General features: G+C 43.1%; 2 protein-coding genes across 3 annotated transcripts; both read left to right on the top strand.

The window, feature by feature from the left end:
- The first annotated feature begins 1,799 nt into the window (after positions 1 to 1,799).
- On the top strand, positions 1,800 to 11,367 carry CA7 (carbonic anhydrase 7). The gene is made up of 7 exons (XM_056500736.1): positions 1,800 to 1,867; positions 3,960 to 4,157; positions 6,826 to 6,944; positions 7,853 to 7,948; positions 8,187 to 8,249; positions 9,206 to 9,361; positions 9,645 to 11,367. The coding sequence occupies exons 1-7, from the start codon at positions 1,828 to 1,830 to the stop codon at positions 9,765 to 9,767; spliced, it is 795 nt and encodes a 264-aa protein (XP_056356711.1). The 5' UTR covers positions 1,800 to 1,827; the 3' UTR covers positions 9,768 to 11,367.
- Positions 11,368 to 16,926: 5,559 nt separating this feature from the next.
- Positions 16,927 to 21,655, top strand: PDP2 (pyruvate dehydrogenase phosphatase catalytic subunit 2). 2 transcript variants are annotated; one of them, XM_056500723.1, is made up of 2 exons: positions 16,927 to 17,066; positions 19,569 to 21,655. In XM_056500723.1, exon 2 carries the CDS (start codon positions 19,627 to 19,629, stop codon positions 21,226 to 21,228), a length of 1,602 nt encoding a protein of 533 aa, XP_056356698.1. In that variant the 5' UTR covers positions 16,927 to 17,066; positions 19,569 to 19,626; the 3' UTR covers positions 21,229 to 21,655. The 2 variants fall into 2 exon arrangements, with proteins under 2 accessions (XP_056356698.1, XP_056356697.1); XM_056500722.1 differs by lacking the exon at positions 16,927 to 17,066 and adding an exon at positions 17,073 to 17,164.
- The last annotated feature ends 1,182 nt before the right edge of the window (positions 21,656 to 22,837 follow it).

The raw sequence follows: 22,837 nt of genomic DNA, 5'->3' as shown, positions 1-22,837 counted from the left end.
TAAGTTCACGAGTGTGATGTAATTGTCCTGGAATCAAACTAGTAAAACAGAACAGAATTACATGATGACTGCAGCTTTTGAAGTGATAAATGATAATTTGAGGGCAGAATCAGTGAAAACCATTCTTGGAGTCCACCCAATATCCAGAGGTATCAGGGTAACAGAATAATGTGATATTTGTACAAGCAGCAGCGTTACCTTGTTTTTAAGGAAAATTTTATATTTTCCTCATAAAGAAAGAAGGCTGATTGGGTTGTAAGCACATTAAGTTGTCATATACACACTGACTAACATTTACTAATGATATATTTTACAAGCTAAAATTTTATTCAGGCTCACTTTCCTTTCCCCTCAAGGCATTGTCATTCCCCTCTTCCACTTTTCTAAATCCACCCATTTAAACCTCCATTTTGTGGAGTCTGCTTCCTGCCACATCTTCAGGATATTTTCCCTTGTCTCAGAGCTCTTCCTGTGTCACGTGTTTTGGTCCAGATCTGCAGACACCTGTGTGGGTTTGAGTGAGAAGATGAAAGCTGAAGGGGTCAATGATGCCAGTGCAGGTTGGGCACTACAGTGCCACTGTGCCCTGTGGGTTCACCTGAGCCCACTGTTGATGTTTCTCTTGAAAACACTTGTTCAGCAGCTTTGCAGTTGGAGGAGACCTTTCCAGCAGTTTACATCCCACTGATTTAGCTGGCATCAGCAACTCTTAAAAGTTTTATAGCTGACTGTTATGGAAACCTCCTGAAAAAGAAAATTAATACTTACAAGGCAGTACCACAACATAAAAGTTGCATGAAATGCTCTTATTGATTTTTTCCTTCCATATTCTTGACGCATAATAGAAGATTCCCTATTTTGTGTGCTATTGTTTTTGTGAAAATCAATGTTCATAAAATGTAGCCTCGACAGAGAGCATTTCCTCAGATCTAACAAAATCACAATGAAGAAGCCTTTTTCCTTGTCCCAGAGATGTCTCAAGACATTTTACAGCTTCAGATTGGGTCTCTCACTGAAGCCTCTCCATGGCTTTAGGAGGGTACAGGCAATTATTGGATCATTCCAGATAACTGAGGCTCCACATATCAACCCCTTTCTCTGGGGTCTGCTATGTTCTGTTCCTAATATAACCACACTTTTAATTTTGTCCATTTGAAAAGTTTCTTTAAAGTTGCAAAATTAAAATCAGATTGTCAGTTCATCCTTACTTTGTGTAATTTGTACCTTGTTTAGAAGCAGCACAAGGAGTTTTGTCCCAAGATGAGAATGTTCTCCATCTCATCTAAGCACTGATTGTGATTAATTACAGATCTGGTGACACCATTCCTTTTTGCAGCTGGCAGGAGGGTTTCAGAAGAGAGGCAGTGATGTTTTTCCCTGCAGAACACCGATGTGAGAGGGGCAGGTCCCACCTGCACACGACTGTCCTGATGCTCAGAGCACCTTACTGCTTTTGCTTCCTTGGGGCAGAGAATGAGAAAACACTGATATTTTTTCCTGAATTTGATCCACAGTTTGGCTTTCTCTCTAAATCCTGAGACTTCAGTTATCTGAATTTTGCATTTTCCTTCACCTGTGCTGCCTTAGCAAATAGGGGGAGCAGGAGCAGGAGCAGGAGCAGGAGCAGGAGCAGGAGCAGGAGCAGGAGCAGGAGCAGGAGCAGGAGCAGAGCAGCAGAACACGGACGCTTTCCCTGTCCTGCAGGAATTGCTTTGGCTGCTCTGTATCTTTAAGGGGCTGACCCTATCCCACGGGAGCTGCTATAAAGGCAGGTAGGCAGCAGTGCCCTGCTCAGGGAGCTGGAGCCAAGCAGGGGCAGCTCCCAAAATGACTGGCCACCACAGTTGGGGATATGGGCAGGCTGACGGTAGGTTATGGCATTTCCATGCTGCATCTCTCTGTCTTCCCCCACTCGTTTTCTTTCTAGAGCTGTTGCCTGAGCCCTGCAGAGCTGCCTGCATTTTGATGTCTGCAAGAATCAAGTATATACAGCAGGTAATTAATTACTTTATTGATAATCAATAGCACCCAGAAAGTGGCACTAAAAGATGCACAAGTTTACGTCTGCTGCCTTTCAGTGTTGTAATCAACATTCCTAATCTGAGGGGGGCAGTTTGAATGCTTTGGGGTTTTTTCCAGACTGCAGATATTATAGATGGGTCCCTTTCCAAAATGCTGTTATAAAAAAATGGTTACCTGTGTCTCTCTCCAAAAGCAATTCTGTTAGGTAAAGGAGATTTAGTAGGGCAGTAATAGATCTCCTGATTCTGTGCTTCTGCTGAAATGTGATATCTAGGCTTTCATAAAAGTGAATAAAATAAGCTATATGTTATGTATGTCTAGTACATCAAGAAATTGTACAGATCAGTATCAGATCTCTTACAGAACAACTTATGCTTTTGGATTTGACAGTTTTTAATTTAGTCCTCCTCCTTTGCTTCCCACCTCCAAGGATGCGTGTCAGAGCGTGAGGGAGGATGTGGAGCTCCTGAAGAATTGCCACAGTAGTGCTATGTGTGTCAGGGGATGTGGAGCTCCTGAAGAATTGCCACAGTAGTGCTGTGTGTGTCAGGGGATGTGGAGCTCCTGAAGAATTGCCACAGTAGTGCTGTGTTGTGCCTGTGTCCTTTACAGAGGATGGATGAGTGGCTGATGCTGGCCAATGAGACAATTGCATAACTTCCAGGAGTCTCTCTCTCCTTGCAGAAATTATGTTAGCTGCTGAGTGTCCAACAAGAGTCTTATGCAAAACCTTCAGGGGCCAGTCTCTTTCTTAACAGCAATTCCTTCAGTTTCTGTGAGTCTGAAAGCAAGTTTGAATACCAAACTTAGGTTAGTGCTCGTAGGTAATGTTATTTATTTGTGCTTTTAGCTAGGAGTAATAGAGCCATGTATACTCCTATGAAGCTTGTGAGAGCCAAGTGATATTGCCTTAGCTTGTGTAAGAGCATTTAATTCCTAAATCTGCTTTGCAGGCAGGCTGAGAAAAGATATTATTTTATCAGCTTAGCTTTGCAGAAAGTGTCAAAGCCAAGTAACACTGTAATAGATCACTGTTGTATTATGTAAACTCAAGGAGGCTAAATACCTGTGCTTGATTTTAAAAAAAGCTTCCCTTTGTGAAAGTAGAATGCTACAATTTAAAATGTGCTTCTTGAGAACCCCAAAGTACAATTGCTACTGTTATTCTTCATGCACAGAAGGAGCAGAGGAATTTAATTGCTGCTTTCCCTACCATAGCAAAGTAGAAAATGAGCCATAAGAAAAAGGAGTTCTTTGATATGGATAAGCTTTTGTTATTTCAAATGGCTTAAAAATCTGCCAGCTCTGGCAGCAGAGTTCTGCTATTAAATTGGGCTTTCTCCCCTCTGTATTGAGGTCAGGAAGTCCCAAAGTGTTAATTATCATCCTGCATCCTTCACTTGGGTTAGAAAGATACCATAAGGGGTATGAGTGAAGAATGGAGCTGTCTCAAAGATTTACTGCAGTCATAAAATTATTTTAAAAATAACTGCATAGTCAGTAGCTAAGGGATTGAGTCATCTGCATCTAATTTGAATTGCTGGAGCTTTTACACTCTTTCCCAGAGAGAATGAAATGCTGTTTCTTTGGGGAGTGTGTTTGTGCATGCAAGTGTTTACCCCTGTACCCACCTGAGCAAGGTAACTGTGGCCTCTGCAGAGAGTGGCACAAGTGACTGGGGGTCCAGCAGTCTGTTGGTGTGCCATGACCTCCTCTGTGTGATCTGGACAAGATATTTGAATTCCCATCTTACTGCAGCCTGCTTGTACTAATAAAAACACACCAGCCTAGAATTTAAATGAATTTCTCACATTCCAAACACTGGAGTCACTCTTGCTGAGCAAGCTTTATTTCAAGCCTCCTGAAAACCCATAATGACCATTCTGTGTGTGTGGTGGGAAGGAAATAATGCTGCTTTTCTTTGTTGGCTGTTGAAGGCCCTTCAGAGTGGCACAAGGCTTACCCCATTGCCCAGGGGAACCGCCAGTCCCCCATCGACATCGACTCTGCTCGCGCCGTCTACGACCCCAGCCTGCAGCCCCTGGTCATCTCCTACGAGTCCTGCACCTCCCTCAGCATCTCCAACACTGGCCACTCTGTCATGGTGCAGTTTGAGGACTCTGATGACAGGACAGGTGAGACTAACACAGCCAGCTAGCTCAGAGCACATTCTGTACGGTGTAACTTCTATGATCTATAATTCTGGCATCTGGCTGGAGCCATTTCTATTTTGTCTTCACTTTGAGCCTCTCTAGCAATGCAATATCACAGATCAGTGTTTCTTCATTAGGAAAAAGCCCTTGCATCAGAAAAATGAGAAGTTTGATTGCAGTCCTTTTCTTTTAGATGAGAATTGAAGTTTTCTGGGCATCTCTCCAGCACCCAGAGCAGGGATGTAAACTCCTCAGTGTCCTGGGCCATGAGCACCCCAACCAAAGATGCCAATTCATGTACGTGCCAGCTCTGGCTCAGTGCCCAGCTCCCACCCACAGGAAGGGAAGAGGATAAGCAGAGCTGGGTCATGCAGCACAGTCATCATAATCATAATCACTGCACCAATTGTACCTGCACTGGTCACTGTAACCTTGCGTTTTCTTCTTTCCTCCCTGACTTGAAGCACTGTGGTTCCTTCAGAAATTAGAGAATCTTCAGCTCATTCTGAATTCTGAGTTGATAGCAGCTGACTTTGGATGTTGGACTGTCTGCAGTTGTACCTTATTCTTGTCTCAGCCCTTGGCAGAGAATGCAAATTCTTTAAGTGATTGATTATTTCTTCTGTTAGGTCTGTTTCCATGGTAGACTGTGCTTTTACATCTGGGGTAGGGGAAGAGCATTCAAATGGAGATAATAAAGCAGCTGATAAATGAGAAGAGTGCATTAAAAAAACAACAAAAATAACCAGAACAATTTTTAAACCTATCAGCTGATTTCATCTTCCTTTTGGGTGTGCTGATTGATGTAAGTTAAATAGGATACCTTGATATTGAAACCAAATTACTTTTCCTGTGAAGTGGCTTGTCTGTCCTGGTAAGCCTTTGAAATAAGGGCTAAAGGTTAATATGCCAGACACTCTATTTTAAAATTTTTCTTCTGGAATGAATTTAAGAACCTGCCCAATGGGATGGTCATGTTTTCAAGCATCCTTACTGAATTTGCAAAGAAGACTGGGTGAGCATTTTTCATTTTTGCTTCCCAGATCTGTTCAGAATGTCACCCTATAAATAGAATTTGTAAAACCTCTCTGGAAGTATTATATTAGCTTGGTAACTACTTTAATGTAATTTTCAGCTGAACTATATCTGTGTAACAGTGAAATTTATTCATCTTTAGAAGTTTAAGTACATCTATTACTCTGCATTTAGAGATACAGACTCAGAGAACCTGCCAGGAATGAGACCCTTTCTACACTAGCATGTCTTATTTCAATAACACCTTTCCAAGGAAGATGACTGCTAGGAGTGGAAAACATGGTTTAAACTGCTTTTAGTTGTGTTGAAATAGATCTAGTGACTCAAAGTTCTGCATAAATGACACAACAGAATTTTGACAGTAATCCATAATAGCTAAATTTCTTAAAATATTTTGGGCAGGTGATGCATTATTTTGCTAACTTTAGAAAAATGTACTAGGAGTATTTATATCCTTAATTAATACTAAAACCTTTGCTTTGCCAAGGCCAGTTTCCTGCATAAAGGCCAGCTGGAAGCATGCACTGTGCAAGCTCCAACTTTCACTCTTTAAATAAATGTTATAAACTGCACTGAGGATACAAGCTTTACAGATGTTACATGTAGTTTTAGTTTTCTTAATGTGAGACTTGGATCAGGCTTTGATGGCTGTTGGGCAAAGAGTATTAGATTTGGTGGCATATAAAATTACAGGTGTTACTGGTGCTGTTGATAAAATATCTTCTATAGGTGGCATCTTAAACATTTGCCTGTGCATAGGTGTTATTTCTAAATGATGTATGAAGTGTCTCTGTGGCATTTCCCTACCTTTAGAAGGTGATTTGAGGTCGAGTGGTGTCGTGTGAAGTACCAGCTATTATATTTCCTCTTTTATGGGATCAGGTATTTAAAGGAAATGGAATATAGATAACCTCCACTGGAAGTAAAGATACTGCAAGAAGGAAATACTTAGCTGAATTGTCTACCTGATGTTCAGGGTATAAGGTTTCCTTGGAGCATTCTCCTCCCCAGGTGAGCAATGCCAGCTGTGCCAGCCTTTCCTGCCAGCAGAGCTGCTCCATCCTCTGCTCATCCTGTGCCTCCTCTGGGCTCTCTGCAGCAGCTGTAGCTCCTTGCTGTGCTGGCCCAGGGCTGGGGCAGCTCTGCAGGTGCTCAGGGTCTCACCTGAGGAGCAGAATCCCCCCTGCCCTGCTGCCCACGCTGGGTTTTGGGGCTGGGGCACGGCCAGCTCTCACCCACAGCAGCCCCAAGTGCTGCTCCATCTGTTCCACTTGTATTTATTGTGTTTAACAGGAAAGGCATAACCATAAGGGTGGTTACCACATCTTCATGTGTCAGATATACTGTGTCAAGAAAGCTACAAATTTTGTACAGGTAGCCACAGAGTGTTTTTAATTTAAATTTCCAAATTATTTTTGGTGCTCTCCATTAATAAATCCACCCATTTTAAATGCCTGGATAATGCATCTTTTTCATGCTGGCAGCTGGGAAAGTCTGCTGGCTTTGTGCCAGCAGTGGTTATTTTACTAGCAGGAAGCTAAAAAGCCAGAATGCTTAAGCTTTCTTCTCCTTTTTATTTATTTATTTTTTTTGTTGTTGTTGTTCTTCTGCCCAGCAATCAGTGGAGGGCCCTTTCAGAATCCATTCCGGCTAAAGCAGTTCCACTTCCACTGGGGGACCACCCACAGCCAGGGATCAGAGCACACCATTGATGGAAAACCTTTTCCCTGTGAGGTGAGGATGTGTTTGCACAGATGGGATTATTTCATGCAAATGATGTTGTCACATGACTTTGTCTGCAGTGGGGCAGGATTAGGATTCTGAGTCCTGCTCACCGTGGGTAGGTCAGACATCCTGCCCTCAGCTGGATGGGGAGAGGAGATATAAGGAAAGGCTTGTGAGTCAGGATAAGGGCAGGGAGAGCTCCCTCACCAGTTACTGACACAGTAAAACAAACAAACAAAAAAATCTATTAACAACCAAATCAGAGTAGGATAATGACAAATAAAAACTAAATCTTAAAACACCTTCTCCTCGCCCCTCATTTCTTCCTGGGTTTAACTTCACTCCCAGCTTTCTCCACCTCTCCCCAGTGGTGCAGGGGGATGGGGAATGGGGGCTGTGCTCAGCTCATCCCAGGTTGTCTCTGCTGCTCCTTCCTCCTCAGGGGAAGGGCTCCTCACACTCCTCCTGTGCTCCAGTGTGGGATCCCTCCCACAGGAGAGAGTGAGCTCCAGGAGCTGCTCCAGCCTGGTCCCATCCCATGGGTGCAGTCAGTGCTCCAGGAGATGCTCCAGCCTGGTCCCATCCCATGGGTGCAGTCAGTGCTCCAGGAGCTGCTCCAGCCTGGTCCCTTCCTTGTGATCACGAGCTGGGGAAGCTTCTGGCAGTTTCTCACAGAAGCCACCCCTGTATCCTCCCACTCCCAAAGCCTGGCCATGCCACCCCTGTGTGGGCTGTTACAGAAAACTTGCCTGGTTCCTGCCCACGCTCATGGACCTGTCCAAAAGACTGAACTTCATATTTCCAGCAATGCCTTTGACACAAAGCTGTTCTGTTATGAACAATTGTTAGTGTCAATGAGAAACCACGTTCATAACTTCTATCAGTAATTTAATTCTTATTTGTTATTATTGTTGAAGCTTCACTTGGTACATTGGAATGCCAGAAAATATGCAACATTTGGAGAGGCAGCAGCAGCTCCAGATGGCTTGGCAGTAGTTGGTGTTTTCTTGGAGGTAAGAATTGCAAAAATAGCATGTTTACATGATAAAGAGCATTCTGCTGTAAAGTGTTTGAGGACTATGCCACATATTTAACAAGTGCTTAAGGAAAACAGATGACTTACTGGAGGCATTAATGCATTGCAAATTGCTGATAAACTTTGGTAAGAATGTTCAGGTTTGTGTAAGAAAACAACACCTAATTAAAGCATAGTTGTAGTCCTTATTTAACCTGTCTATTCCATTCTTTTAGATTGGAAAAGAACATGCCAGTATGAACAGACTCACTGATGCTTTGTACATGGTAAAATTTAAAGTAAGTTCTAAGCTCTTTTTAAATTTGCTTCTGGGATATCCTTTAAAAATCACATTCATGTACATCTTTGAGACAAAAATGAAAAATCACCCACCCACAGATCCTCCCATAACTACAACATAACTGCAGCTGTAGTTTCTTTTTCCTCTCCAAAGTTCATATTATTTTCCTAATCTCAGGTGCCTCACTAGGCTGTGCTGACCCCACTGGTCATGCAGAGGTTCTGCTTTTCCCAAAAAATCTAAAATCAACAGCTCCCTGACCCTTGAGACTCAGCTCTTAGACTCAGCAAAAGGATCCTTTTCCACTGAGCCTTGGCTGGCACAAGTGGGAGCTGCCTGTTTGTCTTTGCTGCAGAGGTTTGTCAGGGATGATCTCACTGAGGTGTTTTCTGTGTGTCTGAGACCCTTTTGGATGCTCCTACAGGGTGAAGTGGTTTCTCTAGACTGTGGTACTTAAGGCAATCACTGCTTCAAGCAGCACCTCCTTCCATTTCTACCAGTTTTTGGTTGATGTATCTTCCTCTATCAATCCATGTTCCTCTAATTTTAGACTTGAAGGTTTGATTTATTTTTTTAAGTCAATGTTTACCATAGCAGACAATGACTGTAGGACTGAAACAGATGAGGAAGTAATGAGACAAGGAATTCTGCCATGATATTATCTATAACACTATATGCACAACACACTTCCTGCATTATTTTTGGGCCTGTTGTGACAAGAGGTGAATTTTGGTAGAGACCATGGTGCACGACCTCAAAGTCCAGTAAGCCAGCATTAGGCATCACACTTGCCATCTGCTTTTGGCTCACAGTTGTAAGGCAGCCAAACCTTTACAGAATTCTCCTTTCACCTATTTTTAATGTCACTTTAACATTTTCTTCTCTTTCCAAAAAGTTATTTTACCTTCACTTCAAAGTAAAAGGACAAATTTCAAGTCTATTTTCTTTCCCCAGGGAACAAAAGCTCAGTTTAGAGGCTTCAACCCTAAATGCCTCCTGCCCTTGAGTCTAGATTATTGGACATACCTTGGTTCTCTGACAACTCCACCCCTTAATGAGAGTGTGACATGGATAGTGCTGAAAGAACCCATAAGAATCTCTGTGAAACAGGTAAATTTCTGATACTCTTTCAGTTCCTGTATCATTCAGTGCTGGATAAGCTGGCAAAAACTGTTTTGATTTGAAATGAGGCCAAGTTGAAAGTCTGTGAATATTCAGCCTGTTCAATCCTCAGAGCTTCCATCATTTTCTGTTAATACTCTCTAGGAGCTTTGCTTGAACCTGTTCCATTAACTGATTAAAACATACTGAATATTTCCTTTTAGTCCTTTTTTCAAAGCCATTACTGTTGATTGCCCCCTTAAGCAGTGAATTGTTTCCCCTGAACTTCCAGCTGGAGAAATTCCGCATGCTGCTCTTCACCGGGGAGGAGGACCAGAGGATCCAAATGGCCGATAACTTCCGCCCCCCTCAGCCTCTCAAGGGCAGAATTGTTCGAGCTTCCTTCAAGGCCTGAAGAAAGCTGATAATGGTCCTGAGATATCCAAGAGCTTCCACGTGTGAGATACTCTGGTACAGAACACACAAGACAGGCATTTCTGTGAACCCTCTGCTTGGAGGGGGACAATCTTCTGGCTTTCTGTTTTATTTCAAGTGCTCATTCTGTGGAGAAATGGCATCTTTTTAACCAGCACTATTTAATATAAGGGATAGCTGATTGAACTAGGTTGTTATCCAAGCTCTATAAAATTAAAATTACATTAAAATCCAACTTGATATAATATGGAAAATTGTTTTGTGATCTACTAGTGCTGTGGTCACAACTTCTACTTGTCTCATTTAATACATGAGGAAACAGAAATCAAGAATTTTGGACAAATTGGACTTAAGTTTTCCTTACTAATCTGTTGTTACTATTTGCTGAGCTCTGATTTAAAGATTGCTTTCACTGTATTGCAGCCTGATGACACAGAGTGTATGAGTAGCACTAGAAAAAAGTTTTTACTTGCCTCAAGTAGGCCCTGGTATGAAAATTAAATATATATTTTAAATCTACTGTTCTAAGATGCTATGTTACAATGAGAAATAACAATGTAATGCTGTTTTGAAAAGCAGAGCAGTTTACTGCAATGTTATTTAGGTATTTGTCCTTTCAGCCCATGCAGAACACAGGATCACAGGGCCCTGGCCAGGGTCAGCTTGGTTGAAGACTTCCTCTACAGTGATGCAGGTGTGTTTTGTGGTCCTCAGTTGCTCAGATTCTACCTCAGCTCAGTGCTATGTTCTGCAATATGACCTCCTTCGGTGTCTGCCCTACAGAGAGCAGGTATTTGGTTTCCTTTAGGGACCTAGCATGGGTAGATCTTGTCTGCCCTGAGTGTGCATTGCTGCACAGACCCTCCCTGCCCCAGGGGTGCTCCCTGCACCCACCAGGTTCAGTGCTCCTGAGTCCTTTTACCTCTGCAAAAGTTGCTTTAGAACAGACACATGTTGGTTCTGCAGTTTAGTGACAAAATTCAGACTCTGGTACTCAATACTGTGATGTTCTCTGTCAATTCCCAGCTCCTTTAGTTCTGGCCTCACATGGCTGTTCTGTCTGTGTAGCTCAGGTAGAGATTGCTGGTGTTGATCGCTTTCCAGCAGCTGAGATGGAGAAATCAATATGTACAAGGCCAAGGGAAGTGGGGAGAAGGGAGAACAGCAGCTGCTGTGGCTGCTCCCTTTTCTCCAGGGAAGAAAGACATGAGATGTGGAGCACAGTACAAGGAGTGAAAGACTGGAATTCTGCTCCTCAAATCCCCAGGGTTTTTCTGGTACACTGACCTGAAACTTTGTTTCTCAGTTTCCTCTTATGCAGAAAGAGGGTAACACTGACCTCTACCTCACAGGGCTGTTATGAGGGCTAATTCAGCATTGTTTTAGATGTGAGATTCTTATCCAGCAGATGCTAAAGGCAATGGAAATTCCTTATACAATGCAATGGTTTTAGCTATTATGAATGTATTATGACATTACTTTGAATGTATTATGTATTACTTTGCTAGTAATGCAAACTGGTATTGTAGAAACTCTGTTTAATGTATCTTCATTTCTTTAACAAATGAAATGAGACTTTAAAATCACTTGTGCATATCTTCATCCTTTTTTTGAAAAGACCTGCCTCTCCCTACTTACAGCACTCTTTTTCTTGGATTTCATTAACAGACACTGATGTTTTTAATGGATGCATCTCTTTTGGATCAAGGAATGCTTTGATTATCTTCAGTTCTACAGAAACTTTTCCTAAGCTACTGTGGAATGATCTAAGTACAGCTAAGAGTTATACCTCCCAAGTTTGTTGGCATGTTTTTAAATTCTAGAAATTATTTCTGATACCTCTTTTTAGTCTACATCACAGTTCTTACCATCTTCTGGGATTTACGGTTTCTGTTTCAGCTTAATCCTTTCACTTAAGTTAACATATTGTATACCTTGAATGACTTCTTGCCTAGAGTTAAATTATCATGAATCTTATGTCCCTGTTAAAATTTACATGAAGAGATGCATTCTAGTATGTAAAAAGTCTTTCAAAAAACCTTACATTTTGATAGCCAAAAAATTACAAAAATTATTAGGGGCAAATTTAAAATACTTTTCTGATTAAAATACAAACGGTATTATTATTTACCATATGTACCATAATCAAGCTATCCCAGTACTGCTGCATTAATATTAGTACAGGTGTTCACAGAGCAGGTCAAGATGAGCATTTTCAGTATTTTCCTCTCATTTTCTGCTCTGTCTCTCACAGGAGGTAAAGAGAAAATCCAGTGTCCAGTTTTCCCCAGCTCCAACCCCTCAATCTAAATAGAAGTTTATTTATGCCCAGAACAGGTCTGTGCTGTGACCTTGCACATGGTACTTAAGTTAGTTTGAGGGTGGTTTATTCATGAACAGCAGAAGGAAAATGTTTAGCTTACATGGTTATTGTAAAAGCTCAACCACTGCAAAGAGCTTTAACTGCTGCATTGCCCCAAGGTGTTCAGTTCCAGGCAGAAACTGAACTCTACCTTCCTGCAGAAATAAATTTTATTTTGCTTACAGGGTTTTTTGATTGTTTGGGTTGGGTTTGTTTTTTTTTCCAGTTGTTGGATGGAAGAACATGATCTATTTTTCACCATGGGGAAGTAAAATATAAAAGGAAGACTTTTATATTCTTTGTTGTTTCTTGAGACTGATCATCCCATGAAAACCACAAATATTGTATTGGATAAACACCTTTTTAATGCACTTCATTTATTTTGAGATTGAACAATTCTAAAACATGTGCTATCCTCATCTTTTACCAAATTGTTGTGTTGAAGGAAAAATGGGAGTTGGCTGTAAATATTCCAGCAAGGATTCACTTACTTTCTCCTGGGATTGCAGCTGTCTGAGAGAGAACAGAGGCCTCACATTTAGGACAGCAGCTGAACGTGCACAGTAATTCTGGATTAAAAATGCCATCTAGTGGCTCTCCTTCCCCTTCTCATCACAATGCTTCAAACAATTGTTAAGGCTCATTCAGTCAAAATACAACAGATAAGAGAATTTAACTCTGACAATAATAATTTGTAAAGATATGAGTGATTGTCATTGAAAACCCTTTGCTGGCTCTGTATATGTAGTCATTGAAACTCCTTCCTCAGATAAAAATCAGTCTGACAAAAGAAACTCAATAAACCAGGTATAATATTTTGGTCCTCATTTCACTGCTGAGCAGAAATCCTTTGCTTGGTGAACTGCACACTCTCTTAACTTTAGCTTTTAAACTTTAATAGCTGCAGTTACAGTTCAACTTTGGAGTTTTTCCCCAACCCCTTGCAAGCAGAAAAATTTTTAGATGGTTCCATCATACAGTTGCTATGATGTAGCAGATTTATAATGATGTTTCATGATGAGGGTAACTTAATCCAAATACAAAAACTGGGGACAAGTTTTGCAAGGTACCTCAACACCAGATGGTGCTTTTGGCAGAGTTCAAAGGTCAGGAAGATAGAAAAGGGAGCATTTCAGGAAAAAAACAAGAGATAAGCCTAAAGAAAATGGGATGTTATCTTCTACCTCAGTGTAGCTGCTTTCCTCTCTGAATTCCTCTGCATGCAGAAGCAACCATTTAGTAACAGCACTGAGCATCCAAGCACTATCTCTGCTCTGCATGGGTCTCACACTTTTTCTCACTTACCCTGAGGAAAGCACAGCAGAGGATGGAACCTGACTTGCACAGAACTATTTCCAACTTGCACAGCTGTAAGGCAGAGAACTTTCACTCCTCTGATGTTCCATTAATGCTGCTACCTGCACTGCATTTGAAATTTAGTCAAATTTCAGCACCTTACTCCAGATTGTGAACAGCAACATAGTAATGCAAATAATTTAATTTCATATCAACATGGTGGAATATTAAATACAGCAATTTAGGAGCCAGCTCTGCCTGTTTGTCTGTTGGAGGAGGAAAAGATGGAAGGAGAGAGGAGAAGGGGAAAGGAGAGAGGAGGAGAGAGGGAAAAGGAATATAATCGCTTTTTTACACATAAGCACTTCTTCCCAAGACACAAGACTTTCCTGGACTTGAAAACTGACCCCAAGAAATGTAAATTTATTTTTACAGCGGCACAGAATCTTAATCAACATTTGTTTGTTTAACTGAAACCAATTTTTAAGCAACATCCAATAAAAATTATCCATGTGGCATTCAGATCCCATTACAGCAACTGGAAAGACCTTTGCACTAGTGCAATTACAGTGATTTAAACTGGGTCTTCAGATTAACCCCTGCAACTCCAGACACTGCTGAGCCTCTGCTGCAAGAGGGGAGCTGGAATGGCACCTTTCCTACAACTGTTCATGGTGTTTATTCATCAATGTTTCTTGCAGGTTGCCTTCCTTCCTAGCACTTAGATTACTTAGGAAGATCATACTGGAAACAGCTGCAACCAAGCTGGAAAATGCTCTAACAGACCTAGAGCCTCCTTCATTTCTCCATTTTTTTGTGGGTTTTGCTTGTTCATAATAAGAGATTACTGCATCTGCAGTGCCCATTTGCCTTTTGTGAAAATCCAAAATGTCATATACAGCAGATGAAATGTCTGTCATTATCACAGGGTAAGATAGAGCCAGCAAATGGGGGACATACTTAAAGGTGCTCAGCAGGAAGGTGTTTTGTGGGCTGGTACTGTCTCCTCTCCAAAAGCTGGTTATTAGACTGGAGCTTTTTGTGCAAAAAGCACAAAACTCAGCCTGTGTTCACTGAGATGGGCCAGAGACACAGCTCATTCAAAGGACCCACCATCCTCTGCATGTTCACAAGTTTCCAAAGGGTTTGGGTCTACTGCTGTTTTCTAATCTCTATCACTAGGCTGAGTGTCTTTATTGCAGAAAAACTTCTGAAAACTAAGAAACAACTTTTAGTAGTAGTTTACTACTTTTTGTGCTGATAAGCCTTTTGACAAAAGGATTAGCTATTTATTAGAAATATTAGTCCAATTTTAAACTTGATTTCTTAGGGATATCTGGCTTATTTGGTGTTTCTGATCTTTGTGCATCCCCATAACAAGAAATGTTTACAAAGCATCAGGAGTCCCAGACTTTTCTTGAATATGAATGAGGTCATGGAAAGTAATCCATGCTAGCACCTGCTGTGAAGGCAGTGCAGAAGAGGGGCAGAAGAAGTTTAAATTGCACCAAAGTAGCCACAGCCAGTTCTCCAAATGAACAAGCAGAGGGAAAAATAACATTCCATGGGAAAGAAGGAAACCCCAAATAGTGCAGTCTGGCCTAAACAAGAACACAGAAATGAGTTCAAGAATGTATTTCCACAGAAAACCAGAGCTGCTGACTGTACAAGTCAGCAGATAAGATTGTTCCTTGAAAAAAATGTAAATATAGGATCTGCTATATTTTAACTTTTAGCTGTACCTTAATACAATACCTGGAATTAGACTCGTTTTCTTATAAATATAGGTAAGGATTTTCTTCTGGCACAGGACTAAACTTTGCTCACATATAATTAACAATGTCAAAACCAAATTTGAGTTTTATTTAAAGGAACTTGAGTTCTAATTTTTTCAATGCAAATTAAGAACATGGAGCACTATGGCAACCAAGCCCTGTTGCTACAGAAATTTGCCATTTTTATTAGATATTCCTAAAGGCAAAACACTTCAAGCTCGAGTGATACCATTTCTTTCCTCACATCATAGCAGAGAGTAGTATTTCTACTATTTTTTCCTTTAATGATACATCACTTTAGTTCATCAGCATAATCAAACAGCCCAAATAAGAATCTAAATCTCAATTCAAGTTGATGTTCAGCCCTGTCAAGGACCTTCAATATGGTATTCCTCCTTGTGTTCAGAAAACGTGGAGGGAAAGGGACATCTGTTAATTGTTTCATTTTCATGGCTCCTGAGTCACTTAATCTTCTGCATATGGATTTATGAAATTACTGCATGAACACGTGAGCAGTAAGTTAGAGCTTTCAGCTGAAGAGAAGCATTTAAGCATGGTGGGAGCTCAGGAAACTCAGAGCAGTCAGGTTCGTTTTCAGGCTGCTGAGTGGGGCTTCATCAGTTTTGTACAAAACGGTACAAAAGCTGAAAATTGGCAGGGCAGAAGGAAGAATCATTGAACCATGGAATATCCTGAGTTGGAAGGGGGATTGAGTCCAGCTCCTGTCCCTGCACAGACACCCCAGCATTCCTCCAGTGCATCCCTGGAGCGGTGTCCAAAGGCTCCTGGCAGCCTCAGAGCTGGGCTCATTCCCCAGGGAGATCCCAAAGCTGCTGCTGGTGTCCCCTTCCAGTTCAGATTTGTCAGGTACATTAAGTAATTATGCCAAATTTAAGGTGTTTTTTTGGCTGTGCCAAAATATTGTTCTGAAGTTTTTTTGTTAACCTATTTTTTTTTTGTAAGCTCTTCCATGCAACATGAAACTATGGTTCATTGTTATATTAAAAACAAGGAACTAATGAAAGCTCAGAGTCATTGAAGATGATCGGCATCTTTGCACATGAGATAACCTGGAACACACTTATCTCATCTAGGATTCTTGCACCACGTTATTAAACTAAAAATCCTTCGGTACAAGAGGCCAGGCAAATTAAAAAATGCGCTGATAATATCAAAGCCTCTTGTGACTTGCGAGCCTCTGTTTTTTGCAAAAATGATTGTCAGAGGTTTTAAAGCAGGGACTGCTCAGTAACCACGGCGTTAGCAGCAGTAACTACTGATTAACCACCATGCACTTTGGGCCCATTCCTTCCCTCCTCACCGGGCTCAGAACCGCTCCGTGGAAATGTTCACCGAGACAAGCGGTCACATGAAACCAAAAAACCGGGGAGTCAGCAGAACGGGCCCTTTTGTTCTCCATCATTTATATGGAGAGTTAATTACGAAAGAGCTTTGCGTTTTTCCGTCTCATCAGCCGGTATCCTCAGCGCTGAAGGGTGTGGAATCGTACTGGAAAAAACGCAAAAGCGGAGGGGAGCTCCCTCAATGAAACAGCGTGGTTTGGAACGTTATTAATGGAAAGATTTCCCCCCCCCTCCCGGTGCTTTTTCCCCTAACACGTGTCACTCGTTCCCTTTCGGCTCCCTTCGGGCCGGGCCCCTCAGACGCGGGGCGGTGCCCGCAGCGGGCGGCCGGGGCCCCTCAGCGCGCAACATGGCGGAGGGGCGGGGCCGCGCCCGGCCCGCCGTGTCCTGACGGGAACCCGGGGCGGGTTGGGCGGCGGGGCTGTCGCTCAGCGCCGTCCCTCAGCCCCGCCGGGGGGCAGCGAGGGGCGGCTGCTCGGCCGGTGGGTGCGCCCGGGGCGGGGGACGGGGCGGGCAGAGAGCGGCCGGGCACAGCGAGCGGAGCCGGGCCTGGCGCGGCGGGTGTGCGGAAGCGGGAGAGGTGGGAGCTGTGCGGGGCACGGGTGCGGCCGCGCTGGGGTCGGGCTGGGGCGGGCGGCCATGGGGTTGGGCTGCGTTCTGTGCGGGACACAGGGTTGTGCTGGCGGCTCTGTGTGTCGGTGTGTGGGGCTGGGGCAGTGCGGAGGTGGCGGTCTGGGGTCGGGGTGTGCCGGATGCGTGTGGGGTGAGGTGGGTGTGGGCAGTGTCAGGAGGGTGAGTGAGGGGAATGCGGGGCTGTGGGGATCTCAGAGGGGCTGTAAATCCCAATGTACCGGGTATCTGTCATTTCGCTGGGGAAAGCGGGCGCTGCTGCTCTCTGCGGTCCGTGCCGGGCTCAGCCCGGGCCCCTCCGGGACGCCGCGTCCCCGGGGAGGCTGTGCCGGCGCTGGAGCGGGAAGGAGTTTATGTAATAATTGGCTCTTACATAATAGTCTTTAACACCCCGCTTTAATTAGCACCGCTACCGGGGGCGTGCTGGGCAGCAGCGTCTGCACGCTGCGGCTGGGAGGACCCCGAGGGTGGGAGCGCAGTGAGCAGGGCTGGCTCCCAGTGCTGCCCCAGCTTAGTGACAGTGACTCTGCTGGGGATAAAACCTCGCCCCTCGCCCTGGCAGCCGGCCGCTGTGAGCGGGGCAGGTTTCGTTAACACGCTGTTTCAATCGGCTTTTTGATCAAGTATGTGAAAGTCATCCTTGTTTCAATCTCGTGTGGCTGAGAGGGACAGACAGAGAAAGATAGAAAAGCTGGCCGGGGAATGGACTGAAAAAGGTTGGCAAGCCTTGGCTTGTCTTGTGCTGTAGGTGCTTTTTGGGTTTAGCTGTTGCTGGAGTTGGTAGTGTCATTTAGTGTATTTTGGTTGCATTCTTTCTGTAGGGCAACAAAAGGCATTGTGTGCTTTGGGAGATGCAGTGTCCCAGGAGACTGCAGGCAAGCCTTGGACAGTGAATGGGCACTGCCTTTTCCATCTGCTCTCCTGACATCAGCAGTGAAATTCTGCTGTGTCTTTGCCTGTTCTCACCAGGTCGCCAGAATCATAGTGGCGGGGTCTGTTGGAATGCTTGTCTGTTCTTTTCTGTGTTAAGTATGGGTAACATGCTTCAGAAATGTTTTGTGACACATTGCTTTGGGTTCCAAACAGGATTTCAGCAGTTCTTGGGTTGTATCAGTAGGCCTTCTGTTTAGAGTAGCTCAAGGTGACTTTTACTTCCCGCTGATTTCTTGGAAATATTTCCACTCATCTGATCTGGCTAGTTTCTTGTTATTTCTTGTGAAGTGCCCTTGTTGTAGCAGCATGTAGTGTCTTTGGCCTGAGCAAGTGGTGTCACAGGCCACCTCAAAGTGTTTGAAAGCTCACAGAGAACTCTTTTGTTCTTACTGGCTGCTAGTGGGATCTTTTGGGAGTAATTGTACTTTGGGAGTACAATTACAATTGTATTTTGGGAGTAATTGTGAGTTTTTGAAATCCATGGGGCAAAATTCTGTTATGAGTGAACATCTGGTTGTACTTAGCAATATCCCACAGCTGGAATACCTTACTGAAAGTGGGAGACAATGTGAGGAGCTCCCCCATGGCAACTGAGGAGCTTCAGCTGCTGAAGTGCCCAAGATTTCAGTGCTGTTGGCAGCAGAGATCTTCCCTGCAGCTTGTTCTAAGTGCCCTCCAAATGAACAAGCCAAATTGTGAACCAGTGAATGTAGTGTGTTACAGCTTTCATTGCACCAGAGTGCACAATGCTGTGAAAAAAGCATTAATTAACCAGCAGTAGAATTTGCCTTCAGCTATGTAAAAGATCCTGCCTGCCTGAGGGTTGGTTAAGACCTTGGAGGTAAAAAAAAGAACAGCTGAGCTTATAAGCTGTAACAGAATTGGAAAGGTAGACTGGCTTGTTCTAGCTGTGAGGATCATGGTAGTTCACATAAATCATTAACTGACCAATCTCTCAGTCTTTCCACAGAGTTTACTTATCTTCTCTTGGGTGTGAAGTTTTGAGTCTATTAATAGAGTTGTACTCTAGCAGGCATTTTTGAGAGTTGTGCAAGAGTTGTCACTTAAGTCCCAATTTTCAAGCTTGTAGGATCTGCTTGTTCTGTGTCATGTTATAGGAGGCTTCTTGTTGCCAGTAACATCTCTTGTTATGTTGCCATTTCTTCTTATTCTTGCCACAATGAGGAAAGAAAACCCTGTCTGAAAAGTAAAAATTATCTTTTCTGATGAGCAGTCATATCCTTGGTTATAATTAAGTGATGGAAATTGTATCCTTTTCAAGATGCTTTTATCTATAGCAATCTCTTTTGGGAGGAAGTTCTGAATGTTTCTGAGAGCTCTAGATATGCTTTTGTACTTCTGTATGGAAAGCTTCTTGTGAACTTTCTAATTATTTTCCCTTTCCTACGTTTATATTCCAGGCTGCAAGAACACTCTGTGTTACTGAAGGAAGGTGCTCCATTTTTGGAGTGACTTAGGATGTCAAGAACTGTATCATCCTGGATTTTAAGCTCAGCCAGAAGCAGCGTTATTTTACAAGGGAAAGGACGTTTCTACTCCATCTGTATCCCAAATAGAAACAGGATCAAATGGAAGCTTGTTTTCTCCAAAACATGTCCCTACCCTGCTGGGAGCTGCAGCTTAGACAGAACTTTTTCCTTTCCCAAAGCATTCCGACACACTTCCACCGAAGAGGAGCATATTTCTTTCCAGTTGTCTCCGGCACAAATCAACGACATACTCCGAGCGGGCGAGCTGTCCCACAGAACGCTGGGTTTGCACGGCAAGAGCAGCAATTCCGTGCTGAGGTTTGAGAGCAACCAGCTGGCCTCCAACAGCCCCATAGAGGACCGGCGGAGCGCGGCCACGTGCCTGCAGACGGCGGGGATGATGTTCGGCGTGTTCGACGGCCACGCGGGCGCCGCCTGCGCCCAGGCTGTCAGCGAGAGGCTGCTGCACTACATCGCAGTGTCGCTGCTGCCCCGCCAGCGCCTGGAGGAGATCGAGCTGGCCGTGGAGGCCATGAAGCCAGTGCGGCCCATCCTGCAGCGGCACAGGCACCCCAGCGATGTGGAGTACCAGGAGATCACCTCGCAGTACTTTGAGAACCTCCGCGTTTACTGGCAGCACCTGCTGGACCTGGACGCTGAGCCGGGCTTTAGTTTGGAAGAAGCCATGATTTGTGCATTCAAAAGGTTGGACTCAGACATATCACTGGAGGTTCAGGCTCCTCAGGAAAATGAGCTGATGAGAAATATTGCCTTGCAAGTGGCTTTTTCTGGTGCAACGGCCTGTGTAGCTCACATTGATGGTGTTCACCTACATGTGGCAAACACTGGTGATTGCAGAGCGGTTTTAGGGGTCTGTGAAGAAGATGGAACATGGTCTACCCTCCCTCTAACCCGAGACCACAATGCCTATGATGAATTTGAAATTAGAAGATTGAAGAGAGAACATCCTAGATCTGAGGAGAAAACCCTATTTGTGAATGACAGATTACTGGGGATTCTCATGCCCTCTAGAGCTTTTGGAGACGTGCAATTAAAATGGAGTAAAGAATTACAACACAGCATTCTCGAGAACAGCTGTGATGTTGAGGCTCTAAACATTTATCAGTATGTTCCTCCAAACTACCACACGCCCCCTTATTTAACTGCAGAGCCTGAAGTCACATACCACAAGTTAAGAAGCAAGGATAAGTTTCTCGTTATTGCATCGGATGGGCTATGGGAGATGCTGAGCAATGAGAAGGTTGTACAGCTTGTTGCTGCACACCTTACAGAGCTCAACATGCAGAAACCCCCACTGACTTTTAAGAAACCAGTTAATTTGGGTTACATGCACAACTTGTTGCTGCAGAGGAAGAGCAAAGGCCTGGCCTCCCTGGACCAGAACATCGCCACGCACCTGATCCGGCACGCCATCGGCAGCAACGAGTACGGCGAGGTGGACCCCGAGAAGCTGGCTGCCATGCTCACCCTGCCCGAGGACCTGGCCAGGATGTACAGGGACGACATCACCGTCACCGTGGTCTTCTTCAACTCAGAAGCTATTGAAGGTTACCACAGGAACCAGGAGTAGAGCCTTGCACTGCTGCAGTTCAGTACCACTAGGGAACTTCATACCAAACCCTTCCTCTCTCTCTCTGGTAGTCCAGTCTGCAAGTTCCTACATTTTTTTGTTACTTACTGGCTTTGAAAATAACTTTCTAAAAGGTGAAATTTCCCTGGGTTTCCAGGTTTGTATACACTGAAGAAAAAATGTTTTCATAAAACCTCACTGAAATGTGACTGAACTAAAGATTGTGGACCAGTTCTGATTCCATGAGAACCTCTGGTGAAACTTTCCAATGGACAAACAAGACAAACTTCACTGAGACTGGTACAATTTAACAGAGATGGGTAATAGGTGTAGCTGCATGGAGTGTCAGGCTCTGCTCTTGTGGAGAACAAGTAGCATCCTTTTGAAGCACTGTAACTGAATTGAATAAATTAACTACCAGACCTTTTCTGAATGTGTCAAATATTTTAACAAATTGTCCCTTATTCATAAAACAACATGAAAGAAGGCTGTTGAAAGAGTCCTGGGATTGTCACACCTTTCCTGATTCTCTTCCTTAAGCAAGGGAAAAATTGTATCTTCTTGTGCAATTCTTTTTAAGTGGAAATTCACATTCTCTTAACTGTGTGGAATTGTGTGGCAGCTTATAATTCAAACACCTGAGGGAACTCACAATTCCCTGTTCAGGATTTAACAGTACTAGGCTTAAGCATTTAAGTGTTTTGCTTACACGGTGTACCCTTTATTAAGTATTGATCTATGAGGTGCTATGCATCAAATCCACCAACCATAATTTAAATTGTTCATCAGACGTAGAAGTTCAAAAATTTGCCTAAAAGTAAATACAGCAAAAGAGAGCACCTTTTCCTCCAGGTTTAATTTAGAAGAAATAACAGTGCTCATACTTCTCCGAAATAGGTTTAATCTTTCATTCTTGCTTTTCCTTATAGTTACAGAGTTATTTTCCCTAATGAATGTATGTTTTAGTCTCTGAACATACACCAAAGTGTATTTTACAATGTTCTTTTTTATATACTGAGCTTTCCAGAGTGCTGTCCAAGCTTGAAAATTAACTTTTACATATGGTGTTCTCTGGTGCCTCTTCCTTGTTTACACTCAGCAGGAACTGTTTCCCACAAGGATGTGCACACTGGGAATATAGATCTGTTTACTGTTCTTGCTGCTAAGAACTCTTGTGGGTGCAGCAGAGCAAATAAAAACATTGCTTTTTTTTTTCTTAAATTCACTTAAAAGCTTTGTCCTTCTACAGTTTAGCAGATGAAAAAGTTATTTTTTTTCTCAAGATCTTAAGTAGACAAGGTATTGGGGCTTAGACTGGTAGCATTTGTGGATTTTTGGGGGCTTTGTGTACTTTTCCTTACATATAAAATTTCTTAGTGGTTTTTTCAGGCATTTAATAATCTGTTTGGAAGATGGGATTAGAAGGAGAAGGAAGCTAAATTAGTTGAAAAAATATTTATGCTTTTGACTATTCAGGATTGACTGTAATTCAATAGGCTTGACTACGATTGCAATTACTAAATGCATCCCCAAAAAAACTTCTGAATTTACTGTTAATTTTTTTTTCTTTTTTGTCTAGTACATACTGGAATACATCCAGCCATTCAAC

The sequence above is a fragment of the Oenanthe melanoleuca genome, chromosome 11, assembly GCF_029582105.1.
Source record: "Oenanthe melanoleuca isolate GR-GAL-2019-014 chromosome 11, OMel1.0, whole genome shotgun sequence".
NCBI classification, from domain to species: domain Eukaryota; kingdom Metazoa; phylum Chordata; class Aves; order Passeriformes; family Muscicapidae; genus Oenanthe; species Oenanthe melanoleuca.
This window is presented reverse-complemented; position numbering and strand designations above follow the sequence as displayed.

What these genes read in the sequence shown, in the direction of transcription:
- CA7 (XM_056500736.1), top strand. Translation starts at nt 1,828, where the DNA reads ATGACTGGCCACCACAGTTGGGGATATGGGCAGGCTGACG. An exon ending in GGGATATGGGCAGGCTGACG is followed by an intron (nt 1,868 to 3,959) that starts GTAGGTTATGGC and finishes TGGCTGTTGAAG; the next exon opens with GCCCTTCAGAGTGGCACAAG. An exon ending in GAAAACCTTTTCCCTGTGAG is followed by an intron (nt 6,945 to 7,852) that starts GTGAGGATGTGT and finishes TTATTGTTGAAG; the next exon opens with CTTCACTTGGTACATTGGAA.
- PDP2 (XM_056500723.1), top strand. Translation starts at nt 19,627, where the DNA reads ATGTCAAGAACTGTATCATCCTGGATTTTAAGCTCAGCCAGAAGCAGC.